Here is a 22,773-nt window from a genome sequence, read left to right on the forward strand (position 1 = left end):
GGATAAAAAACCAGCCTCTGCTGGTACAATGTTAAAGAGATGTAGTTGATGTTTTTGTAGTGCAGATGACACATAGTATGTGCAATAGGGCATGAATTTCATGAGCAAGGTGCCCTGTGCTAAAATACCTGTCTAGTGACGCAACTAATGCATTTGGCTTGAAGAGGGAGAGGGCAATAAGTGCAGTGGAAGAACACGAGAGTGTAAAGGGAAGTGGGGAGACCTGCAGAGAGATTAGAAAATGCATCACAAATTACCATATCCTTTCAAGAAGACAATGATATGCAAGAAGTCTTGAGGGGAAAAAAAAATATAACCATTATTTAGGTTAACTGAAATTGTGTTTATCTTGTACCATATTTGTTTTTTATTTTGGATGGAGCAGTGTATTGATAGTACATAGCTGTGGCTTATATTAAAGAATACAGTGGTGATCAATACTTGGATGCACCTTACAAACCACACATGCTTGATTTATTGTATTAGAATGGAGATATTCAAAAGCCTTTTCAGTCTTCCACTGAAACTGTGGAGCTCTTTGGGTCACAAAACAGAATGGCTGCATCAAATAAAAATGCAAATAAAAGTGACAATGCAATCCGCTCTACATCCCACCTGAAGTCACCAGCATCTGTGTGCCACTGCAGTCAGAGACAAGGACAGCCAAATTGGTGGGAAAGGCAGACATATCTTCCCATCACGTGTTGCAGCAATTAGAGCAAGTTCTCTTTAGGTAACAATAGAAGAAAGAATTCTAGCAAAGGGTCCTGCTTCAAATAGGCTTTGTAGTGAAGCATTTCATGTTATAGTATTCTTCAGGTTGTGGTCAACAAAAACAAGTTCCCGTGTTAGTAGCTGGAAAGGTATAGCAGATTTTTAACTTTCTGAGGTTTGTAGAGGTAAGGTGACCCTGGTATAGAAATCCAGATGACTTAATATATTTGTTACTGCTGTTTAAGTAATGCTCCCCACTGTAGTGCTCAGCTGCCAGGGAAACCTACCGGGAGCTGGAGCAGATTAAGGAAAGGAAGATGAAGTAGAGCAATTTAAGAGAACATATTTTTAACAAATTTATGAGCAGAAACATAGAGAGAGCAGAATACATAGCTGCCTCAAATCACTCACAGTTGTGTTTCTGGAAGCTGGGATGTGCAGATGTTCCACAGATGAGTACTGTAACCTCTCCACCTTGGTGCCAAGCAGTAGATGTTTGGTTAATTCTGGTGCTGAAGGCCAGACAGATTACCTGCAGTGACCCAACAGAAAATGCAGAATGACTTATTTTTAAATTGTGGTTCGGAAACTGGGGAGAAACACTGGCTTGTTGGGGGTTAGAATGTCTTTTGCTCTTTTGCATTAAACATTTGGTTTCCCTTAAGCATAGTCTGTAGGCTTCTGAAGTCCAGTGTTCTCCAGTGCTTTTGGCATATGCACAAGAACATTTCACAACTATATGTTTATCAAATTCACTTATCTTGCATTTGTAACGTTTATTTTAGTTTTCCATCCTATTTCAGGTTAGATGAGTTGTTTTACTTCTTCTGTCCTCTAGGCAGATTAGCACAGGGAGTTTCTTTGTAGTTTGCTATAAATTATTAAAATAATGTGGTTTTACACTCCTTCATTTTTTATTTTATGTTTCTGAGTATCTGATACATGTACATAGATACCTGACAGCTCTCTGAAAGCTAATTCACTAGGTGCTGCCACAAACCCTACCCTTTGCTTGGGTGTTTCCTTCAGAAAGATGTTGTAGGAGTTTGGTTGTGGCCATTCTGTTTCCCCAGTTTTGAGTAACTCTCCTCTTCAAAACAATCTGCAGGAACACTTGGGTGGTCAGTGAGTTTAATCACCTCAGACTTCTGCAGGAGCCAAGGCTGCCATGCAGACTCTTAGCTGCTGTGATCAACATTTCCCCATGCAAAAGCCATACTGGAAACTGAACAGCAATGACACCAAGACAATAGAGCCTGTCCCTATAGGTGTGCTCTTGCCTGGACACAGAAGAATTTGGGTTTCTGTTTCTCTGAAGCACTGAGAGGCTTTTCAACAGAAACCTGAAATGCATTCCATTCCCATCACGTACTGTTGGTACCTAGTCTGGACTGAGCAATTTGGAGGGTCTCTTACATATTTATTTTGCATTTCCTGAATGTTCACATTGGGGTGTAGTTAGTGTATGCACACACAAGGATATGTGTGTGTACACAAATGTACATGTAGGCACACAGAGCTGTGCACACATGCAGGTTTCTGCCCAGGTGGGCCTGAGCAGCAGGAATTCGCCAGGTGTCAGGTTCCTTATTTTGTGGCACCTCAGCTCATAGCCAGTCATTTCTGTCAGCTTTTTTTACTTCTTTTTTACTGGTTCCTTTTTATTTATTCCATTCAGAAGCACTCACCATGTTGTCTTAGGCAGCTGTAAAAAGTGACAGAATTTAGATTTTTAGGTATTCAGAATTATTAAAAGTATAGATAGGGCTGTGGTTGTGAAGAAGGGAGAACTTACCTAGGTGAAGTATTCAAGTGTAAACAGTCTCAAACACTTCACATCTCTAAGCTCTGTTTCTTTTGCTTTTTCTTTCCCTCCCTCAGGAATTCATTTTATCAGAAGATTACAACAAGATGACACTAGTGAAAAGTTACCAGGGTAAGAAGCACAATCCATGTTAATTGGTTTGTATTGTCATTAATTTTTGTTAATGTTTTCTTTAGGACTATGAATGGAAAAGTTTCCCTTACAATGATAGAATTTTTTTTTTTTAACTAATGTAGATGCTGGTTTTATCAATAGATCTATAATGTGTTTATTCTGAGATAACAAGATTTTTAAAAGAGCTGTTTCATGTTCTGTTTTTCCTTTTAAATGTTCCTTTGGAATGTCACGGTAGACAACAAACTGTCCATGTCTGGGGAATAGGAGTTTTAATTTTCAATTTTCCGTAATCCAATGTATGTACTGAAACAACTTAAGAAACTAACCCATCTTTGAAGGCTGAAGCTTTTGGGGTTAGCCTGGTTGTATTTCAGTAACTGTCAGTTCCAGTAACCACAAGATTATCAGTGAATACCTCTCCTAGTAAAAAGTCAAGAAATGCCAGTCCATACCTTTTCTAATTAGAGTCTGGTGCTCACTGATGTGATGTTTTCAGAAACCTAGCTATTCATCCTTTCAAACCTCTTAAGGACATTGTTTTGGACAGGTATTCTTATAAAAGAAACAAATACATGTGACAATTTATTATAATTTTTTTTCTGTTAGACTAGGAGGTGGTATGGTATTATGTGGTGTCATATGTTATATACTAAGCATTATGTTTCTGTATAGAAGCCTCGGACATGTTAGCTTGACATTTCTCACATACATTTTAAAAAATGTTCTTACTCGTATATTTTTAGTTTTATACCTTGAAAGATTGAGTGTAATTTAAATCTCTAAATGAAGGCTCTGGGGATCACTTTGTAACATTTCAATTTTAAGGTATGAAGAGAATCTTGATTTTTGCAAAGCATGGCTAAGGTGTGAGTCTTTCATGAATGTCTGGTGTGTTGTAAAATTAAGCTAGAATGCCTGCTTTTTTTCTTAGCTTATAAAAACTGAAGAAAAATATACAATGAAGATAATATATATATATGTGAATCTTAAATAAGATTGCTGCAGTCTGACTGTACAAGTGTTAAGTATCCAAATTTGTGATTGCTCTGCAGTCACCAAAGTTAAATGCGGCTAAGTTTCATATTTAAATGTCGTGGCACTAAAGAGGGTGAGCTGAAGTTTTTTATTCTGTGGATGCAGAACAGCATATGCATGAGAATGACTTTCTTGATGAGTTCTTCAGGGAAAATGCTGAAAATTTTAGAAGAGAAGGATGGATTTCTTGGCAGTATTTCAGAAAAGCCAGTTGGCTGTGATAGCCCACTGAAGGTCTGGGGAAAACTCAAAAAATTAGAAAAGAAAAGAAGGAAAATGAATGCTGTTCTTATGGCTTTCTGCAGTGTGCCAGATATGTTGCAAACATTAGAGGACACCTTTGGATAGGAAGAGGTCATGGGCTGTCCTGAGGGGAAACCCAAGAGCTCAGATTCCCCAAATATTGGAGAGCAAAGGATTCTGAGTGTCCACTAACAACAATGGAGAGGTGTTGCAGCTCACCACACTCCTAACTAGAGTCGTTTTCCTTCCTAGCCTACCTGTCTCACCATGGGAAGGTTTTTCATAGGATCATAGAATGGTTTGGGTTGGAAGGGACCATAAAGATTGGTAAGTTCCAACCCCCCTGCCTGAAGGGCAGGACACCTTCCACTAGACCAGGTTCTCAAAGCCCCATCCAGTCTGGCCTTGAACACTTCCAGGGATGGAACACCCACAGCTTCTCTGGGCAGCCTGTGCCAGTGTCTCACTGCACACACCTGGACAATTGCAGTGAACAGTTTTCTGACAGTGCAAGGCAGGAAAGAGAAAAGAAACCCAAAGAGATTCCCCACTGTTTTCAGGACACCAATGACTCTGCTCCACAGCAGAGTGCCTCCCACCACCCCCCTCCAAAAAGACATGCTCCTGGATTCTCCACTCCTCACATCAGGTGCTGGTGAAGGAATGTAGTGCCCCCTCTGCCTGGTCCCTGGGCTTGGCTGGACCCATGCTGGAGGTCTGGAGTGCTGAGGAAACATCGCAAAAGTGAAGTGCTCTGTGATCAGCTGTCAGTCACAGGGTACAGTCCTGTAGTGCCATTGGTCCACACAGTGTTAGGCACTTTCATGCTCCTCGTGCTAAATTTGCCTCCAAGCAGAGCACTGGATCTGGGCTTACCAGCAGCCTTACTTGGTCCAAAGTCCAGCTGGGACGCAGCAAGGAGGAAAGAGCCACATTTTCAACACAGTGTCTGGGAAACTATGCAGGAAAGAGCATTGTAGTCCCTTGGGTAGGTATATCAAGATCCAACAGAGATGGACCTTCCTCACATGGTCCAGTAGGACTCCCTCCACAACCCTATGCCTGCAGTGCACCTTCCTCACGTGGCCACACTGAGTTTTGGGGTTGTCATAAGCATCTTGGTAAAACCCTGGGCAAGGAAAAATTAAAAAGGAACAGGTGGTTTTGTTTGGTATGGTGGCCTTCTAGTGGTTCATTTGTTTTAAAAGTCTCAGTTTTAAAAAAAATTACTTAAAGTTTTCAAGTAAGACCTTTATGTTCTTCAAAAGTGTTTTAGGGGGAGTAAATAATTTTATTTACCCTACTAAGTGGCTTTAGTTGAATCATGCTGATTCGTGTTGGTCAAATGATCTGGTGACAGAGAATGACAGCAGGTGGATAAGCTGTGAATAAGACTTTGGTCTTGGTAGGGGTGTGCAGCCAGGTCTGGTGGCTTATGGAGCCTGGCCTTGCTGGTGTACATGGCTGGACATGCTCTGTGGAGGTTTTGCTGCAGCACTGTGCAGTTGTGAAATCTTATTTCTTGAAAGGGATCTGAATGCAGTGATGGGGGATGTGACACAGGATTAGTCAGGACTCCAGGGTGGGTCTTGTGGCATTGGCCTCCTGCAGGCGCTGACTCATTCCCTTGCATAAGGAGGAGTAGTGCAAGCATTTGATCAGCACCATTTGGGATGCTCTGGGAAATTAATTTTTTCATTGTGTGTCTGTCTCTCGTAACATCATCCCCTCTTCTTCAGTCACAGCACCATCTGAAGGTGTAGACAGTCTCTGCTCTCTCCCTGGGCAACTCCTCCCACATTCCTGCAAGAAACCTTTCCCTTCTTTCAGCAGCTGTGGCTTCCAGCCCCCTCCAGCCCCTCACAGGCTGGTCCATATGGCTGTTGCTGCTTCCCATTCTTTATGGCCTTCTCTACACTGCTTCTTGCACCTGGACCATCTTGCTGTGCTTCCTCTGGATGAGATAACAACTACTGGTTTAGTGTTTTGTGTTTTTTGTTTGTTTGTTTGACACATGCTTTTTCTGCTTAGCCAGATTCGTAGACCTGTTTCTGCCCCATGCTTTGTGCAGCCTGCCTGTTTCCAGGGTGTCACCCTGACCCTCTGCTTTCAGGCCAGCTCATGTCATGCCCTTACTTCTGCTTTCGCCTAAGCACAGCCTCTTCACTTGTGCTTTCCTTGCTTGTGCTAAGTTTTTTTCTGCCTGGCAAATTCCATCTCTGTTTTGGTGTTTGCTGATAGTTTTTGCTGTTGTAACCCCTCAGAACAGCTTCTTGCCCATCACTGTGTGACTGTGCACTGACCATGCTTCTCAGAATTTTGCCTTTATACACAGCACTGGCCCTCCATTTCCTTTGCTGATATCTTGCAGTGCACCTCCCAGCTGCAGCTCCCAGCTGCAGTTTCTCTTCTCTGGGCACAGCCTTTCCATCCTTACTCCAGCCTGCCCTTTGCATAGTGCTCACTGCTGCTGTCTTGTAGAGCAGAACAGCTACCCTGCTCCCTCCCACCCTCCAGCTGCACATGGACCTGTGCCCTTCTTCTCTGCTGCTTCTCTCTCTTCTTTACAGCATGATCTTTCCCCACAAATGGCTCTCTTCTCATTCTGGTTTATACATATCTGCTCTTGCCTGGTGCCTGTTTAGAGTTCTTTTCTGCTGTGACCACATTCACACTCCATCCCATCTCCATCCTGCTGCTGTTACAAATGAGCAGCTTTGGAATTGCTTGCTCCACATTTTTCTGCATACAAATGGTGATCAAATCTTCAATTAACAAAGGACCAGCTTTTTGCTGCTTCAAGATGATGAACCTGTGTTAATCCTAGGGCCCAGATCCCTTCCTTGCTCTTCTGTCAGCTTCCAATCTTCTAATATTTTGCTTATTTAAGCTTTACATGAGTCAAATTCCCTCTTAAGGACAAGTGACTTTCTGATTGCATTTGTCTTCTCTTTGCTCCTTTACTTAGATGATCTCCACTGTGCACTTGCACTTGTTTCAGATATATCTGCCATCAGCATGTGTGTGGTGGCAGCAGCTAATAGGTGCATGTGGACAACAGAGTGCTGAGTTGAAAGCTCTTTTTGGGGAGGGAAGATAAGCAAAGCTGTCATGTACACCCCATCCACCTCTTGGCAAGTACCATTTTTTAATGTCTACTCCTTACTTGCCAGGAAGAGCTGCCTCAGCACCCACAGGTAGTACTTCGACCAAAAATTGCAAGCCCTGTCTTTTAGAAGTTTTAGGAGGTAGAAGGAGGTTTATGAGAGTTGGGTGGTACCAGCTATCCTCACAACCAATTCAAACCATCAGAAGCTTTCGCTAGCAGTAGCATTTGCCACATGCAGAGAAAACATTTCTGGATAGGCCTTGAGCAGTCTGACCTCAGCCAGCTTTGCACATCCTGTGGAAATGCATGGGGGTGTGTGTGGTACTGATGGTTCACACAAGCTCCTGGAGCATGTTTGTGAGCCCGTGAGGTGCGTGTGGCAGCAGTCGTGTCCCGAAGTGCAGCACTCAACTGGCTGGTGCAGCTGTTCCCAGAGAGAACAACAGTTGGCTAAAGATAAGCATGGGGCTACTGAATTTCTTCCCAGAGAAAGCAACGGTAGAGAGGAGATGGGATCTATTTGAAAGACTTCAAGTGACTCCTGCATGGTCCCCATCCTTTTACCTGGAATGTAAAAGTGAATGGAAAAGCCAAAATCTGAGCTCTTCTAATGGGCAAGGGTGAAATCATCTGGGCACAGTTTACACCTGACACTTTGGTTCAGCTGCCTATCACTGTTATGGCAAGTTGTGTCAATAAATCTATTGACTTTTCTGCTCAGGCAATCTCAGTCTGAAAAAGCAGTGTGGATCAGGGCCAGTGTTGTCTCTTGGGAGCCTCCTCTTCTTTCCTACAGGTAGTTCCCCCTTGTGAGGTTTGAACACAGCTCTCATATATGCTGCACATTTGTCTAGGACAGACAACAGTCTTCCCATACTGTTCTGAAGAAATTCTCTGCATTTCAGATAGAGTCTTGGGGATGGTGTTTAGGCTTCTAAACATATTCAATCTTTTTTTGTGCCAGTTTTTATGCAAACAAATACCAGCAGTCTAATTCATGTGACACATGTTGCTGCATCTTAGAACTGCAATAAACCATTAGGGCTGTAGAATGAGGAGTGTGGCATTCACCATTAGGTTACAGCTGGGAATAGTTCTGTATGTCTTTCCAGCCACTTGTTTTATTAGAATACGGACTCAATCAGCACTTCATGACTAAGCCCACTGGTCATTCATACAAAAAACAAGCATGCATCCCCCTGTTTTAATGAAAACCTTTTGATAGCTTTGTTTTTGTAGCGGTAGAAATTTATTCCTTCAGCTGTTCCATTCATCTACCACACCTGTGATATTTTATTTAATTTTTATTCCAGTAACCTTTTAATGCTGAAACTTCCCTTTAGTGCAGCATTGTGCCTGTGCTGTAATTCATTGTTCTGCTGGGGTACCACAGCCCAGATCCACCAAAACTTCACAGCAAGAGGAGCAGCAGTGTAGGCATTTTCATTTTTGACTACGGTCAAAAAGTAGCTGAAAAGAGGTTCAAATGGAGCCCCAAGTCCATTCCAGGTGGCAGCTTTGTTAGTGATGATACAATGATGGAGGGAAGACTTTTGCTGCTGTAGAAGATAAATGACTGCAATAGGCATTGAAGGAATTAAGTCTTGCTTCCACTCTTTCTCATGCAAATGCTGAACATGCAGAGCAGGGACCTTACAAGCTTCCATGGAAGCTGATGTCAACAGGATTATTAAACACCAGCTGCTTCTGTAGGGAAGTGTGAGTGGAGGAGTTGGGTGCAGTTGGTATTTGCAATGGTTGTCTGCCCCCGTGCTCTTCTCTGCAATGTGTGATTATAGGTCTGTCTGCTTAATTTTCAGCTCATCAGAGCAGGGTCATCATGATTCTGTTTGTCCTGGAGATGGAGTGGGTGCTGAGCACCGGACAAGACAAGCACTTCACGTGGCACTGTTCGGAGAGTGGCCAGCGGCTGGGGGGGTACCGCACCAGCGCAGGCGCCTGCGGCCTGCAGTATCCTTTGCTGAGCTCTCAGTTCTATTTCTGCTCTTTGGCACTCAGTCTTTTTAGTTTGTTTGTCTAGTTGTCCTCCGAATTTTGTGCCCTGTATGTATTCAGTGCTTTGTGAGAGAAACTGTTATTTAAAGCCAATTTTAAAAACTGTCAGTTCTTCTTGCTTTGTCTCCTTAATGTGTTGTGGCATATTTAGGTCTAAGCATTTTTGAGCGCCACAATGGGCGATCCACAACCTATTGTGGTCTGCTATTGTAATAAATATGGATAGAGCCTTCAGTTAAACATGCAGTGCATGCTTTCTTCAGAGAATTAATGGTAGCAAAAGTAGGTTGGTGGTCAGGTCAGAGTGCCTGTGTGTATGCATGGTAAAAATTAAATTACTTTGATAAAAAATAATGAGCACTTGTCTTTCACTCTGGAACTGCTCACTATTTATTGGGAGTTTGGGTTAACTAAAGAGTAAATGATTCCAGAAATGGCACTCAGGTGGCTTATTCACATAGAGCTGCCCCAGCTGCCTGACAATAAAAGAAATATTAATTCAGCTTTATTGCAAATGAAAAGGAAAAAGGAAAAGTAGGAGCTCTTAGGCTGAAAACAGAGGTTAGCATAAACAGACCCTTTAATGCCCCAGAGTGATTGTGGTATAGATGATGTATGCTTTGCTAGTTCATGAGAAGTGATACTGACTCAAAATTATTGTTTCAAGATGGACTTGTTTTATATTATCTGGTAATTCAGCCAATCTAAATGGCAGAAAGACTTCTTAATTCATTGTTAAATATTTTTTAAAGCATGATGCAAGAATCTGGTTGTTCCCTAAATCTCTCTAGAGAACAGCCAATTTTCACTGATAAAACCTTTTGGAGGACAGTTTAATTTGGGTCATCTGATTATGATGGTGGAGGGCAGTGGAAGCAGTGGAAGGGAGAATCACTGGCAAATACTGCAAAAATATTTGGCATAACCAGGAACAGGTCTGGGGTTTTTTTTGTTCTGCAGTATTCTGTGTGCTTAAAATCAGGACCCCTTTGTATTTTGTATAACTTTTGAAAGGGAGAGAGTGCATACCATCCAACTCTAGCACTTAAGTTACAAAGCCTGAGGAGACAACTCTTATGTTCATGACTAAGGGCTACTTCAATGGTCTTTCATAACAAAACCACAAATTGTGTCCTGGAATAATCTTGTTTTTTCTCACCCAGGAATACTGCACTATTAGTGTGAACAGGTATTAGCATTATTAAGATGAACAGGTGCCTAAAAGTAAACTCTAATACCTCCTTGAGACTGGAGCACTATTCACAAGATTGCAGTATACTCATGTCAAAAGAATTAGCAAGTCATGAAAGGAATGCAAAGCTTGTGTAAATAATAAGTTTTCCTCAGCATCTGTCCTTCAGATTTGATGTGGAAACCCGGCATGTATTTGTTGGTGACCATTCTGGGCAAGTCACTATCCTGAAACTAGAGCAAGAGTCCTGCAGCCTTGTTACCACATTTAAGGGACACACAGGTAAGGCCTCAGAAGGAGACCCAGAAAAATGCTCAGGAGGGTCTTTATCTGTGCTCAGCATCATGGTGGTTGGACTGCCCTGTGATACACTAGGATGGCTTGTGCTTATGCTTACAGTGGAAGGGACATAGCTCTTCAAGTGTCCCAGCAGTTCAGGGAAACTCTATTGGTAAAAAGAAGAGTGATCAGAGCTCTGAGCAGAACACACCTGTGGCAGAAAATGCCACAGTTAGTAGCTGCTAATTAAAGCAGAGTGAGATTTGAACAAATTGTGGTAGTTCTGGGAGAGAGAAAGGATGCTGCTAAAGGCAAGATCTGTATCAGTAGACACCTGCCTATTCCAAGTGGAATAGGCACCACTTGGAGGCACTAAATGCTTGTTTCACTGCTGGGACTTGTGCCCCATCACCCTTTGAAAGGATCAGCCCTGGATACGATCCTACCATCTAACAGAAGAAATTGTGTCATTCCTCAACATTTTTTCTTCATATCCCTCCTCTCTAACTAAGTGCTAGTAGCTCAAGATAGCACAATGTAGTTCAGTCCATGTGCTAGGATACTGAGAAGATTCCCCTGGCATTCCACACTTGCTTCTTTTTTAATCTTCTGGAAATTAAGAAGATTGAAAGTTGTGTAGCTCTCACTGTGACCATTCTTCTTTCACAATTTACTGCTCAGTGGATTCACCCTTGCAAATAGCAGTGAAGCCCTGTGCCCACAGAAGAGCAAGATGGGGTTTCAGTAGTTTTTCTAGACTTATTTTTCCACTGGAAAGCACATGGTTGCATAGTCTTTGCCAAAGGGATCTGCATTTTAATCACTCCATATTTTTTGTTGTATCTTTATATTTAGCTGCCTTCCAATCTTCCACTTTCTGTAATAAAATGACTGTTTTGTGTGTTGCTATTGCAGGTGGTGTCACTGCTCTCTGCTGGGACCCAATACAGCGAGTTTTATTCTCAGGCAGTTCTGATCATTCCATTATAATGTGGGATATTGGAGGAAGAAAAGGAACAGCCATCGAGCTGCAAGGACATAAGTATGTTCAAAGCCATTCCTCCTGCTTTTATAGGAGGAAAGCTAAATGCAGAAGCCACATCTGGAAACAAACAGCCCAAAGGTTACAGTCTACACAAAGCCTCAAGACTGTATGTGTGACTCCCTGTAGTCCATATACAACAGGGATAATTTGCTTATAGTAAATTTTCCAGTGTTGGGCCCAAAGGCTGTTTTAAGAGTCAACAGAGGATGGTGAAGGAAAGCACATCTGTATTCCTGAATGTGTTGTACCAGAGCCTGTGCCTTTGTTGGAAAGAGGAGGCTCCTCAAATGATAACAGCTCCAGGGAAATTCTCGGTTTTTAAGTGTCAAGGTCTTTCCTTCCCCTAGAGGGAGCATCGGGCTTGGACAATTAATCTCTTTTTCCTCCATGCTATTTCACCTACAGCCTGAATTCTAAGTGATGTGCTTTGACCTTTAACCGTAGCAGCCTTCACATCTCCTCAGTGCAAAGAGGCATCATCTTTGCAAGTATATTTGCATAGCTGTAGACGTCTTTGAAGATGGGGTAAGCCCGTGCTGGGCATTGATTATACATCAGAATGACTCTAGTGGCAATGACTCCTTACTTTTTAACACTGGCAATGCAACAAGTTGGTTTCAGAGTGTTGGGACTGCATATATGTGGGACTTGCATGCCAGGCTCAGGTCTGGAGAGACTAAACCCCATGGTGGTTTTGAGCTAACAGTTTCTTACATATTCATGCATTTCTTTTGGGTGATGCTGCACTCTGCTGAATGATTGGGATGCCTCTGGGATTTCAGAGCACTGCAGAGCTCTAGCTAAAATTCCCAGGTCACCCTCATACCCTACCAGTGGTGCTTGCTAATGCATCACTGCTTGATTTATTGCTGTGGAAATCAGTTCTAATACGAAGTTAGCCCCTGGACCTTAATCTGTGTGGTGGCTGTCAGCTGGAACTGTACAACACAGCATCCTACACATCCTGATGGTGCCTCTGGTGTTGGGAGGCAGGCAATGTGAAGGGTGGCAGTGCTGTCCTGAACTCTCCTGTGAATGGATTCCCCTCTTCAGGTTCAGCCATAGGCACAGATAAATGTGTTAGCATGCAAGTCCTTTTGGCTGACAAGACCAGTGGTGGTAGCAAGGGAAACCAAAGGTTGTGGATGATTTCTAGTCACACTATGTTCAGTGCCTGTGTCTTTGCAACCTTTTTTTCCCATGACACTGTTGTACAGTCTTTGTATCCCAGGTTGCAAATAGCCTGAGATGAGGCCTAAATTTCTTTGTTTTATTAAGGACTGAGCCCACCTTTGGGAGTTTACGCTGAATTGTTCCTCCCATGTTTTTTTCATTAAAAGAAGAAACAGAAACCCCTAAATGTTCCACCTTATTATGAGAAGGCTTAGGAACAATTTAGTGGTTCCTACATTATTTTTGAATAGTGTCAAAAGAAAATCTTCAGTAGTTTCTCAGTGATGTGTTTCTATATGTTGCAGAGATTTACAAAACAAAGTTGTTACTGACATTCTGACAAGAAGGTAACTTACCAGGGCTGCGTTTTTGCATCCAGATGTGCCTTCAGAAGCTGCAACCCTATTGAGGCTTCCCAGTGCAGCTGGGACCTCCCATACCAGAAGCAGCAAAAACAGTTATCAGAACAGGTCTTTGCTTTTGTGGATGCTGCCCAGATGAGCAACACTCTCATTCTGGTCCCAGTCTGACAGTAAAGACTGATTTGCATCTGATGGATGCCGTGTGCAGTGAGTGGTGGAGGGAAACATATGGGCAAACAAATGGTTTGTACTGCTTTATTGATATTCTGTGCTCACTTGTGCAGTAGCCATAGGTGGTTGATTGCTAACTGTCTTGTTTCTTTTTCAGTGATAAAGTTCAGTCTCTCTCCTATGCTCACCACACCCGGCAGCTCATCTCCTGTGGTGCAGACGGGGGAATCGTTGTCTGGAACATGGATGTTGAGAGGCAGGAGGTAGATGCTTAGTTCTTGTCAGTTTGATCTGAAGCAGTCCTGGGAAGAAGGGGCCTTGCTAAAATGTGCAGCTTTCAATCTAAACAAGATCATTCCAAGCTTTAAAAACGTTTCTGGACATGCTCCAGTTGTTATACAGCAATTATGCCGTGCCTTTGATAATATGGTACAGGGGAAATCGCCTGGCAGAAGATTTGTATGAAATAGGCTGCTAAATGGCTCTTGCTCATTACATTAGTGCTATGAAAGATATTCTGTAAGGAGGGTATTGAGATGCTCTGCTGTGTTTTTCAGCACGTCATGAGAAATACCAGGTCAGATGTAAATGGATGGACTGATTGATTCATTTTGGTTTTAAAAAAGTAAAACAAGAAGGCTCTTGGTCATCTCTGGAAAAGTGCAACCCAGCATTTTTCTTCCTTGATAAGAAGTCATTTAACTGAGGGTTCAATCTCACCTGCCACTTGGTCTTGCTTCCCTCTGGTATAACCACGTAGAAGTGGGGTAAATGATGTCTTTGTTGATCCAGACAGTAGGATTTCACCCACACATTCCTAATTGCTTTTGTGCTTCATGGCCAACAAATGTGAGCAGGTGCAAAAACGTTCCCCAGGTCTTTGGCGCTGTGGGAGCAGCCCCCGCTTGGCAATTTCTGAGTCCTGACTCAGAGAGGGCGGAGTGAGCTCTGTGCTGGCTGAGTCAGGCACCAGCCCTGCTCAGGAGATTGGCAAATCCTGGTGCCATGAGTCACAGCAAACCTGTGCCCTCTTCCTGCAGGGGGTAGGTCAGAGCAAGGCGTTTGGCCACATGGGCTTTCACCAGCTTTGCTGGTTCTCAAGACTTGTGGCCTGCTTGGATTGAGTGTGTCTCCCTGGAGGAAGGAGAAACGCTAAGTGGAAAATTTGATTTAAAAAAAAATACTGAAATAGGCATAGGCAGAAACTGAGCTCCCTTTTTAATGTGAATTAGCATTCCAGTTGACTCGCCTTAATTGCTAATCCAGGGTCCAAGTATGTCATCAGCTCCTAAACTGAAACGAAAGCAGAGCGGTTTCCTCCTTCCCAACAGATGTTTCCTTTTTGCTGCAACTCAAACATCTAGAAATGAAAACCTTTATTTATTTGCTGCTTTCAAAAGGCTGCAGTAAGGGTTAAGATTGGCTTATCACCAAATAAGCAGGAATGCTGTGAGAAGGCTGGTTTAAAAAATAGAGGAGAAATATTATTAGCTAAATAAAGGCCATGCAGCAGGTGCTAATGGTGCACAGCTTTCCCAGATTATGGCTCTGTGGGCTTGTTCTTGTTAACAGCAGCACAACAGGATGCTAAACCACCCCCAAAACATGAATCTTTGGGATTTTAATATAAAACCTTGGCTTTGGGACTTGGATCACTTTTTTGGGGGTTTTGGCTTTTGTATCTTTGACCTTATTTAAGGATTTTTCTCCATATGATACGTGCTCAGTACCCATTTTGTTATTATCAGACTTCCACATCACTGAGATTGTGTTAGAGTCACTTAAGCCATTTCAGCCCTTGAATCTTTATTTTCAACTCAATTTTTAAAAAGCTGTAAGATGTTTGAAAGATGCTATAAGCTGTCTTTCTGTTTGACTACAAAGTTATTTGTCACAAACAAAATGTTGTTACTTGTCACAAACAAAATCTATAGTGTTTAAATGCGCAAGAGATGGAGAGTTATAAACAGAGATGAAATCTGTAGGCATTAAAAAGAAAGACTGTTATGGGTAGAAAGGACAAGGATTTTCCCCAGCAGAATGAAATGCCTTCAGAATAACTGGCAGAATTAAAAGTGATTGCTTTATTGCAGGGGGTCAAAGCTATCCTGGGAGCTGAGGGTCTCCATCGGCCCTTAACTTACCTTTGCCTGGCTTTTGTATTGTTTTTAGTTCTCAATCTCAGCTGTGTTTCTTGCCATTTTAATTTGCAGCATGTGAGAAACCAGTGACTCTGACAAGACACCTGCAGTTTGCTAATAGCACTTCCTCACAAAATATTAAACAGTATTTAGTGTTCATTTAACCTCATGGGTTGATGAGGGAAAAGAGCTTGGCTTTGGTTTGGGTTTTAGGCTTGTCCTGGCGAATCACATCTTTCTCATCCCTGTGTGTGATCTGTAGCACAGGCACCTCTGACAGCAGGAATTCCTCTTAGGGTGTTAAAGAAAGAAAGAGTATGAAAAACCCCAACCACATCAGCATTTCCCATAACTTCCCTTTCCCTTCAGATGAGTTGCTTGGATATCAGAAATACTGATTGACCCCAGCTCCCACCAGGGACAGTAGCAGATGGTAAATGCTGTCCAGACAAGACAGAACAAAATATTTTTATATGTTTAATTCCAGAATTGGGTTGTTTCCATGGTCTTATTATCAAACTCTTTGTGATTTGGATGAGAACTGTTCCTCCCATGTCCTTCAAAGCTCAAAGCTAAGACAAAAAAGATTCCAGTGAACACATATCACATTGTCATCATCAACAACAGTCAAAATGGCATCTTGTGAAATGGAGATACTAAATCAAGCTTAGCTGGCCATATTGCCACACCACAACACATCTTTTTTGTCCTGCCTCTAGGCTTCATTGGAAGTTTTTCTGCTTGTTGCTCACTTCCACTTTGTGTTTATGTGTGTGTGTTGCAGACCCCAGAGTGGCTGGATAGTGACTCCTGTCAAAAATGTGACCAGCCTTTCTTCTGGAACTTCAAGCAAATGTGGGACAGTAAGAAAATTGGCCTCAGGCAGGTTTGTATGTGCCCTTTGGTGTGTTAACGTGGTGCCATTAGGCTTTTCTCTCATAATGGATTCTGGTAACCTTTTTCTTCCTAAAGCTTTGAGAATTTGCACTTTGGTCTTCCACTAAGTGCTCATGGGTGGGACAGTGGGTTCCCCTCTGTGGCTTGATTTTGTGGTTGAAAGGAATGCACTGTTCTTTTTCCAATTAATCCCAATAGCAAATGCATGTAATAGGCCTTGGGCTGAGTAGACTTGGGGCCTTCCATGACTTTAGCCATGTGGAACTTTGCTCTTTGTTAGTCAAATAAGTAACAGAAAGAAATTTACAGGTGATTTTTGGAGATTGTGCCAGAACCAAAGCTGTTTTCAATGAGATTGGATAAACATCTATAACTGCTCAGGCTGTATTGGGAAAGGCTTACTGTTCTGCTTGAAACATGCTGCTATGTTTCCCTGCCTAGCAGCAGAGGGCTGCAGATTGCAGACTTTCACTAAAGGGATGTAGAAGTGCTGCATGTGCTCATGGAACTTGAGAAATGAGGTGTCTGGGGCAGAGCTGAGCTGCGTCGTGTCTTGCTGGAGTGAGATGGTAGAGCCAGTGGACCTGAGCAGTGACCTTTGTGGCCTGAGATGTCTTTCTGCATGTTGTCTCCCACAGCATCACTGCCGGAAGTGTGGGAAAGCCGTGTGCGGGAAATGCAGCTCCAAGCGCTCCTCCATCCCGCTGATGGGGTTTGAGTTCGAAGTGAGGGTCTGCGACAGCTGCCACGAGTCCATTACAGATGAGGAGTGAGTGTGGACACTGAGCCCCCTTGTGCTGCAATGGGAGAAAAGGGCCTGGGTGGGTGCAAGGATCCAGGAGGAAGCAGCCTGGCATGGTGGTCCCTGGGCTTTCTCAGCAGGATAAGGAGGAGATCAAGCCAGGAGGGGTAGAGAGCCCCCTACCCCTGTTCCTTTCATGCCAGAAAGGTCTCGAAGTGCAGTTTACAGAGTGGTTGCTGAATTAATGGCTTACAGCAGCAGTCAAATACTTTTTTCCTCAATAGAGAACATTTTGGGGGGAAATCCTGCAGTTACAGTTGTTGCTGATTTTTGGATTTCTTTCTTCAGGCGGGCGCCTACAGCTACTTTCCATGACAGTAAGCACAACATTGTTCACGTACACTTCGATGCCACCAGGGGGTGGCTGCTGACCTCGGGGACAGACAAGGTTATTAAGGTAGGAGCAAGGAATGTGCTCTAGCTCCTGTAATTCATTTCCCTTCCCTCTCCCGTGTGGCTGCAGAATTTCATACCTGCCTTCTTCCACCCAGACACTTCTCACTTGGGATTTGGTTTAGGATTTCTGCCCAGTAAGGACCAAGGAGGTCTTGGCCTGTGAAGTTATTGCCTGAAGGGTCTGGGACAAAGCTGACTGAAGCTTTCCCTTGAGGAAATCCAACTGTTTTTCAACATGCCAAATCTCAGTGTGGCTGGATAAAGAAATAGCTAAAATAATGACTAAGTTTTAACAGCTTGAGTAATTTAAAAAAACAAATACCTCACAATGTGTTATGACTGTTCTGATCATTGAAGCTAGTCATATAGTGGGAGTTTTTTGGTTTCTTTTAAGGCCATCTATGAACCTGGCTCATACAGGTGAAAGCTGATGACATACAGAATGTCATTTCATCAACCTCCACCACTCTGACATAAGTGATGGAAAATTAAATCAAACTTCTTCAGACTTGTTGCATCCACCTCTAAACATGTAACCCCTCTTAATTAAAGAAAAAAGGTGTAAATTTTTTAAAGATTTTATTTTTACTGTATTTTATTGTCTTTTACCATTATTCACTATGTTTTATTTTATTGTATTTAACAGTTGTGGGATATGACACCAGTAGTGTCTTGATGTTACATCAGTGGAACTTGAAAGGTGATATTTACAGAAGAAACGGATTTCCTAACCCTAATTATACTGCAGAAGATAGATAACACTGGGTGCTTACGGCAGATGAGAAAGGAACTAATGTGTTTACAACAACTTTATGTCCTCTGCTTGATCCAGGCTGAGCATTTGCACGAAGACTCTTTCCACTTCTTCTCAAAATATACAAGAAGGTATTTTTTTAACTAACGGTTTGTACGATCTGACTTTGGTTGTCTTGAGTTTGTTTGGAAAAATCTGTGTGCAGTGCAATTTTTAGTTTTTATATTTCACTATGTCAAGATACTTGCTGCTTTGTACAGAGGGTTCTTGGGTTGTGTCTTCCTCTGTGAGTTTTCGGTGTCAACAGACTGTGTACGGCAATCGGCTCTCCCTGCAGCCAGTACCTGTTGGTTTGGGATATTTCTGCTGACCATGCTCTCTTCAGAGGAGGAAATCCAGGCATGGTCTCTGGGTGCATCACTGAGGAGCTGATGGACTGTTGCAAATGCTAAAAGGGCTCTACCATCTACTTGTCCTAGTGGGCGTCATCCAGAGAGCATTCATTGGTCTGCAAAATCATCCCGCCTCTTCCTTTGCTGCACAAGTCGCAGAACCAGGGGTCAGGTTATTCAGCAACTGATTTCTACAGAAAACCGAAATAGTTTTCCAGCTCAGAGCATTACAGGAGCACACAGACTTATTTGAGTTTGATGATGATGACAGTCTGATTCAAATTATTGGCAACAGGAACTTTTGGGAGTGTGTGCATGGAGGGGGGCAGATCTAAAACTGGTCTAGATCTGAAAAGTCTGGTTTATCTCTACCTCTACCTCTACCTTGCACAGCAACATTTCAGCATTTGTACCTGTCTATGTTGTTGAAGATGAATTTTGTTTTTCCTGTCTTCCATATGGTTAGTCATATTTATTTTTCAAAATGCTGATGGTTTTTATTAATTTTCTCTATAGACCCAAATTGATATTGCTGAATGATGCCCATTGTCCTGTTGTCATACTTTACAGTTTCTCTTAAAAATAAACAGTATTTAAAAACCTGGGTTGACCAAAATTACCTTTTTAGAATGATATTGTCAAGGTGAATAAACTGAAAAAGCCCTTTTTTCCAAAGGGACCTTCTCTGAGGAGCCAACTCTCCATTCCTTTAATCCATGTTACTTTTAAGCATGGTATTACTCACGCATTTCAAAGAAGCTGGTGTAGAGAACAGAACTGCTGTCCAGACCAAAAGCTTTCCTGCATCTCCTGTTTCAGCAGGCCCTGTGGTTGTAGCAGCTGAGACACGACACATTGGTAGTGGTCAGTTTTGCCCTGTTTTGGACTTACCTTCTTGCCTCTGTGGTGGGGAGGCCATGACATTTGCCACTACAGAGCACATTGCTACCTGGAGAAACCTTGTGTTCTCTCTTGAGAGAGAATTCTAAGAGAAAATAAAGTTTCTCCTTTGTTTGCCCAGCAGCAATTCACTTCTGAGGGGAAAAAGGAATGGTTAATTCAGTCCATGGCATTAATTCTGCTCCAGTGAGCTGCTGCAGTAAAGGGTGAGTGGACTTCTGTGTGCACATCACAGGACTGCTGTCTATTTTCAGGGAAAATTCTCTTTTTAAACATCCCATAACTTGTGATGAAGCATTTTGCAGTCACATTCTCTGAAATAACACCACCTTGGATTTCCTGGTCGTACAGCTTGTTGTTGGTTTCCCTCTAGACAGCATATTTTAAAGCATATTTTCAAACATAATTCACAGACTGCTATTATTTTTCCAGCTTGAAAGTTGTTTTCTCCGTCCTCCCACTTTCTCTCCTGGAAACTAGATGCTTGTTTCCTCTTGGAATGCTTTTTATTACACCTTGTGCATGTTTTCTGATGACTGAAGTGTTCTTGGCTGTCAAAGCTGTGCAAGATGAGCAAGTGGCCTGCCGTATTTCATTCCAGCTGGAGAATATGTACAAAGCTTTGCTGGACTGTGGTGTTCCATCTTCCTTTGGGCTCAGGGCCTTTTGGCCAAAGATGTGACTTGTGCTGTGCAGGGAGTGCATCTCCTGGTGACAGAAAAACGGGCACACTGAAGTGAATTTAAATTGCTGTTTAGTGCCCAGTTGATGAGACAGCAGTGGCACCAAGTCTGGGACTCCAGCATGAATTCTGCTCACCCTGATGGAGCGGTGGAGTCAGCAAGCTGAGGATCTGCCCCTGGTCAGTGCCTACTCCTGAACATGTAATGTGGAAACAAAGGTGAAGAACTGATTCCAAAGGAGACTACATTTCAGAATGACTTGGACTGTTTTGCAATAAACTCGTGGCCACTCCCCCTGTCTTCCAAAGAGTCATGGTTTCAGTGTTGCTTATGTCTGCATGTGGGGTATGCAAAACCATTTTGCAGAATTTTTCTGGCTGTTCTTTCTGACTGAATGACCTGCAGGGTTATCTGGATTTAAGCTAAACATCTCCTTATCTTGCAGTCTCAGGACCAACTATTCTGGGTTTAGAAAATTACATAAAGCTTCAAGTGAAGCTGAGGGGGGAAGGAAAATTTGTCCCTTTGCTGGCCCTTAAGAGCTGTACTGTAGAGATATGAAGGGAAAACAGATGTATCTAATTCAATAATTCTTTTACTTTCCAAATGAAACAAGAAGGATTTGACACTGGGAGAGTTAAAATGCCTGCCTTCTTCTGCTGTGTTAGAGTAGCAATCTCAGTTTCTTCTGTCTGCTAGATCCATATGAAAAGGGATGTCTGTTGCCCGGTCCTTTTTTTTCTCCATTTTACTTGCTGAATAACAACTCTGAGCTATTTTTATGAATTTAATTATTGAAGGATGGGATGAGGGTGTGTTTTGATACAGGTGTAAACAATGCAGTGCCATATACCTACAAACACTCTCAAAGCCAAGCCCCTTTTCCCTGAGGCTGCTGATGGGGGAGTAGCTTTTAGTGCCCCTTCATGCTATGACAAGGGGCACCCAGAGATTGTTGGCCTCCCTCTGCTCTACACATCAGAAAAGGTGATTTTCATTTCTCCCTCAGCTGGTGCTTCCTTGTGGGAAGAGGCAGTGTTCTCCAGAGCATCTGCGTGCCTATTCTCGGCCTTAAAATGATTAGTGTCTGTAGGGCTTAGGCAGGTGATGGGGCAGGCTCTGGTCACGTACACAGTGCCTGAGCAGCTTTCTAGAGTCACTTGTGTCCCAGGTGGGGAAATCTGAGCACCAAATTTCAGTCTTTTTAAGCTGAAAATATTTAAGTGAAGGGAAAAGAATGTGGGCATTTACTTGCAATGTAGCATTGGTGGTCCTCCCATCTACCAGAAGACTTAACATCATGGTTAGATGTTGAAACAGAACAGTGATAGGGCTAAAATCAGCCAGTCTGACAGGGGATGATCCTGAACAGTGACAGAGGTGTGCTTATCTCTGAGCACCCTTGTCTGCAGCTGCTTTTTGCTGCCAAGCCCAGGTGACCTCTGTACTTTGTCCTCCTGAACTTGAGGCCATCACCTGCATGTCAGCGTGTGGGCTCTTAGTACCGCTGTAGTGGGTACTGCACTTTTCCCGAGAGCGTGGCATGAGCATCTCCAGTCCTGGGAAAGGGAGGGATGTGTTCCTCTGAATGGGGTTGGTTCCTGATAAGAAGGTGGATGGCTGGATGTGCAAAAAGGATGATCCGTCACAATTTTCGGGGAAAAAAATTTGCCTTATGCCTGCTGAGGAAATAATTGTTAGAAAGGAATATTCGAGAGTTTTGGGTTATTTTTCCTGTCTGGTTCTGTGCTTCCCAGTACAAGAGAGAAATGAACCTACTGGATGGAGTCCAGCAAAGGGCCACTGAGATGGTAAAAGGTACTGGAATATATCTGGGAGAGCTGGGACTGTTCACCTTGTAGAAAAGAAGGCTCGGAGGGATCTCATCAGTGTGTATAAATGCCTGAAGGGAGGGTGCAAAGAGAATGCATTGGTGTCCAGTAACAGGGCCAGAGGCAATGGGCACAAACTGAAACCAAAGATTTCCTCTGAATGTCAGGAAACAGTTTTTACTGTGAGGGTGTCTGAGCAGGGGCACAAGACTTGCCATGCAGGTAGTTTGTGGGTTCTCCATTCTTGGAGATATTCAAAACCCAACTGGACATGACCCTGGGCAGCCGCCTCAAGGTGACCCTGCTTGAGCAGGACCAGGTAACCTTTGAAGGTTCTTTCCCACCTCAGCCATTCTTTGGTTTAAGGTCCACTTAATGCCTCTGTCTACTCTATTGCTTAGAGAAAGAAAAAAATAAGTATCTTTCCTTAAATCTAAATTACTAACAATTCACTTACTAACAAATTAGCAAATATTAGCTATGTCTGTCCTCGCTGTTCAAAACAGGATTTGTGTACCAGTGACCAAAGTTCTCTTTTGTAGCACACAGGAAATAGGGCTACAATGTGTGGTTTTATAGGCCATGTCCTTTCCAGGAGACCACACTGAGCACCTGGGATGTTTTCAGTTAGGACTTAGAAGACTTTTTTCTATGTGTGGCAATAGTATGCAACAGTAACTACTTGATCCTTTTTT

The 22,773-nt window shown here is 42.9% G+C and overlaps 1 protein-coding gene across 1 annotated transcript in view; it reads left to right on the forward strand.

The window, feature by feature from the left end:
- Positions 1-22,773, forward strand: part of WDFY2 (WD repeat and FYVE domain containing 2) — a 63,966-nt gene that overhangs the window by 39,836 nt on the left and 1,357 nt on the right. The window contains exons 4-12 of the mRNA XM_033514950.1: positions 2,596-2,650; positions 8,864-9,014; positions 10,421-10,533; positions 11,446-11,572; positions 13,439-13,544; positions 16,207-16,308; positions 16,958-17,088; positions 17,410-17,518; positions 18,164-20,591. Coding sequence (XP_033370841.1) covers positions 2,596-2,650; positions 8,864-9,014; positions 10,421-10,533; positions 11,446-11,572; positions 13,439-13,544; positions 16,207-16,308; positions 16,958-17,088; positions 17,410-17,518; positions 18,164-18,193 — 924 coding nt within the window. The 3' untranslated portion in view covers positions 18,194-20,591. The remainder of the gene's footprint in view (positions 1-2,595; positions 2,651-8,863; positions 9,015-10,420; positions 10,534-11,445; positions 11,573-13,438; positions 13,545-16,206; positions 16,309-16,957; positions 17,089-17,409; positions 17,519-18,163; positions 20,592-22,773) is intronic.

Source organism: Parus major, chromosome 1 (assembly GCF_001522545.3).
Source record: "Parus major isolate Abel chromosome 1, Parus_major1.1, whole genome shotgun sequence".
NCBI lineage: Eukaryota > Metazoa > Chordata > Aves > Passeriformes > Paridae > Parus > Parus major.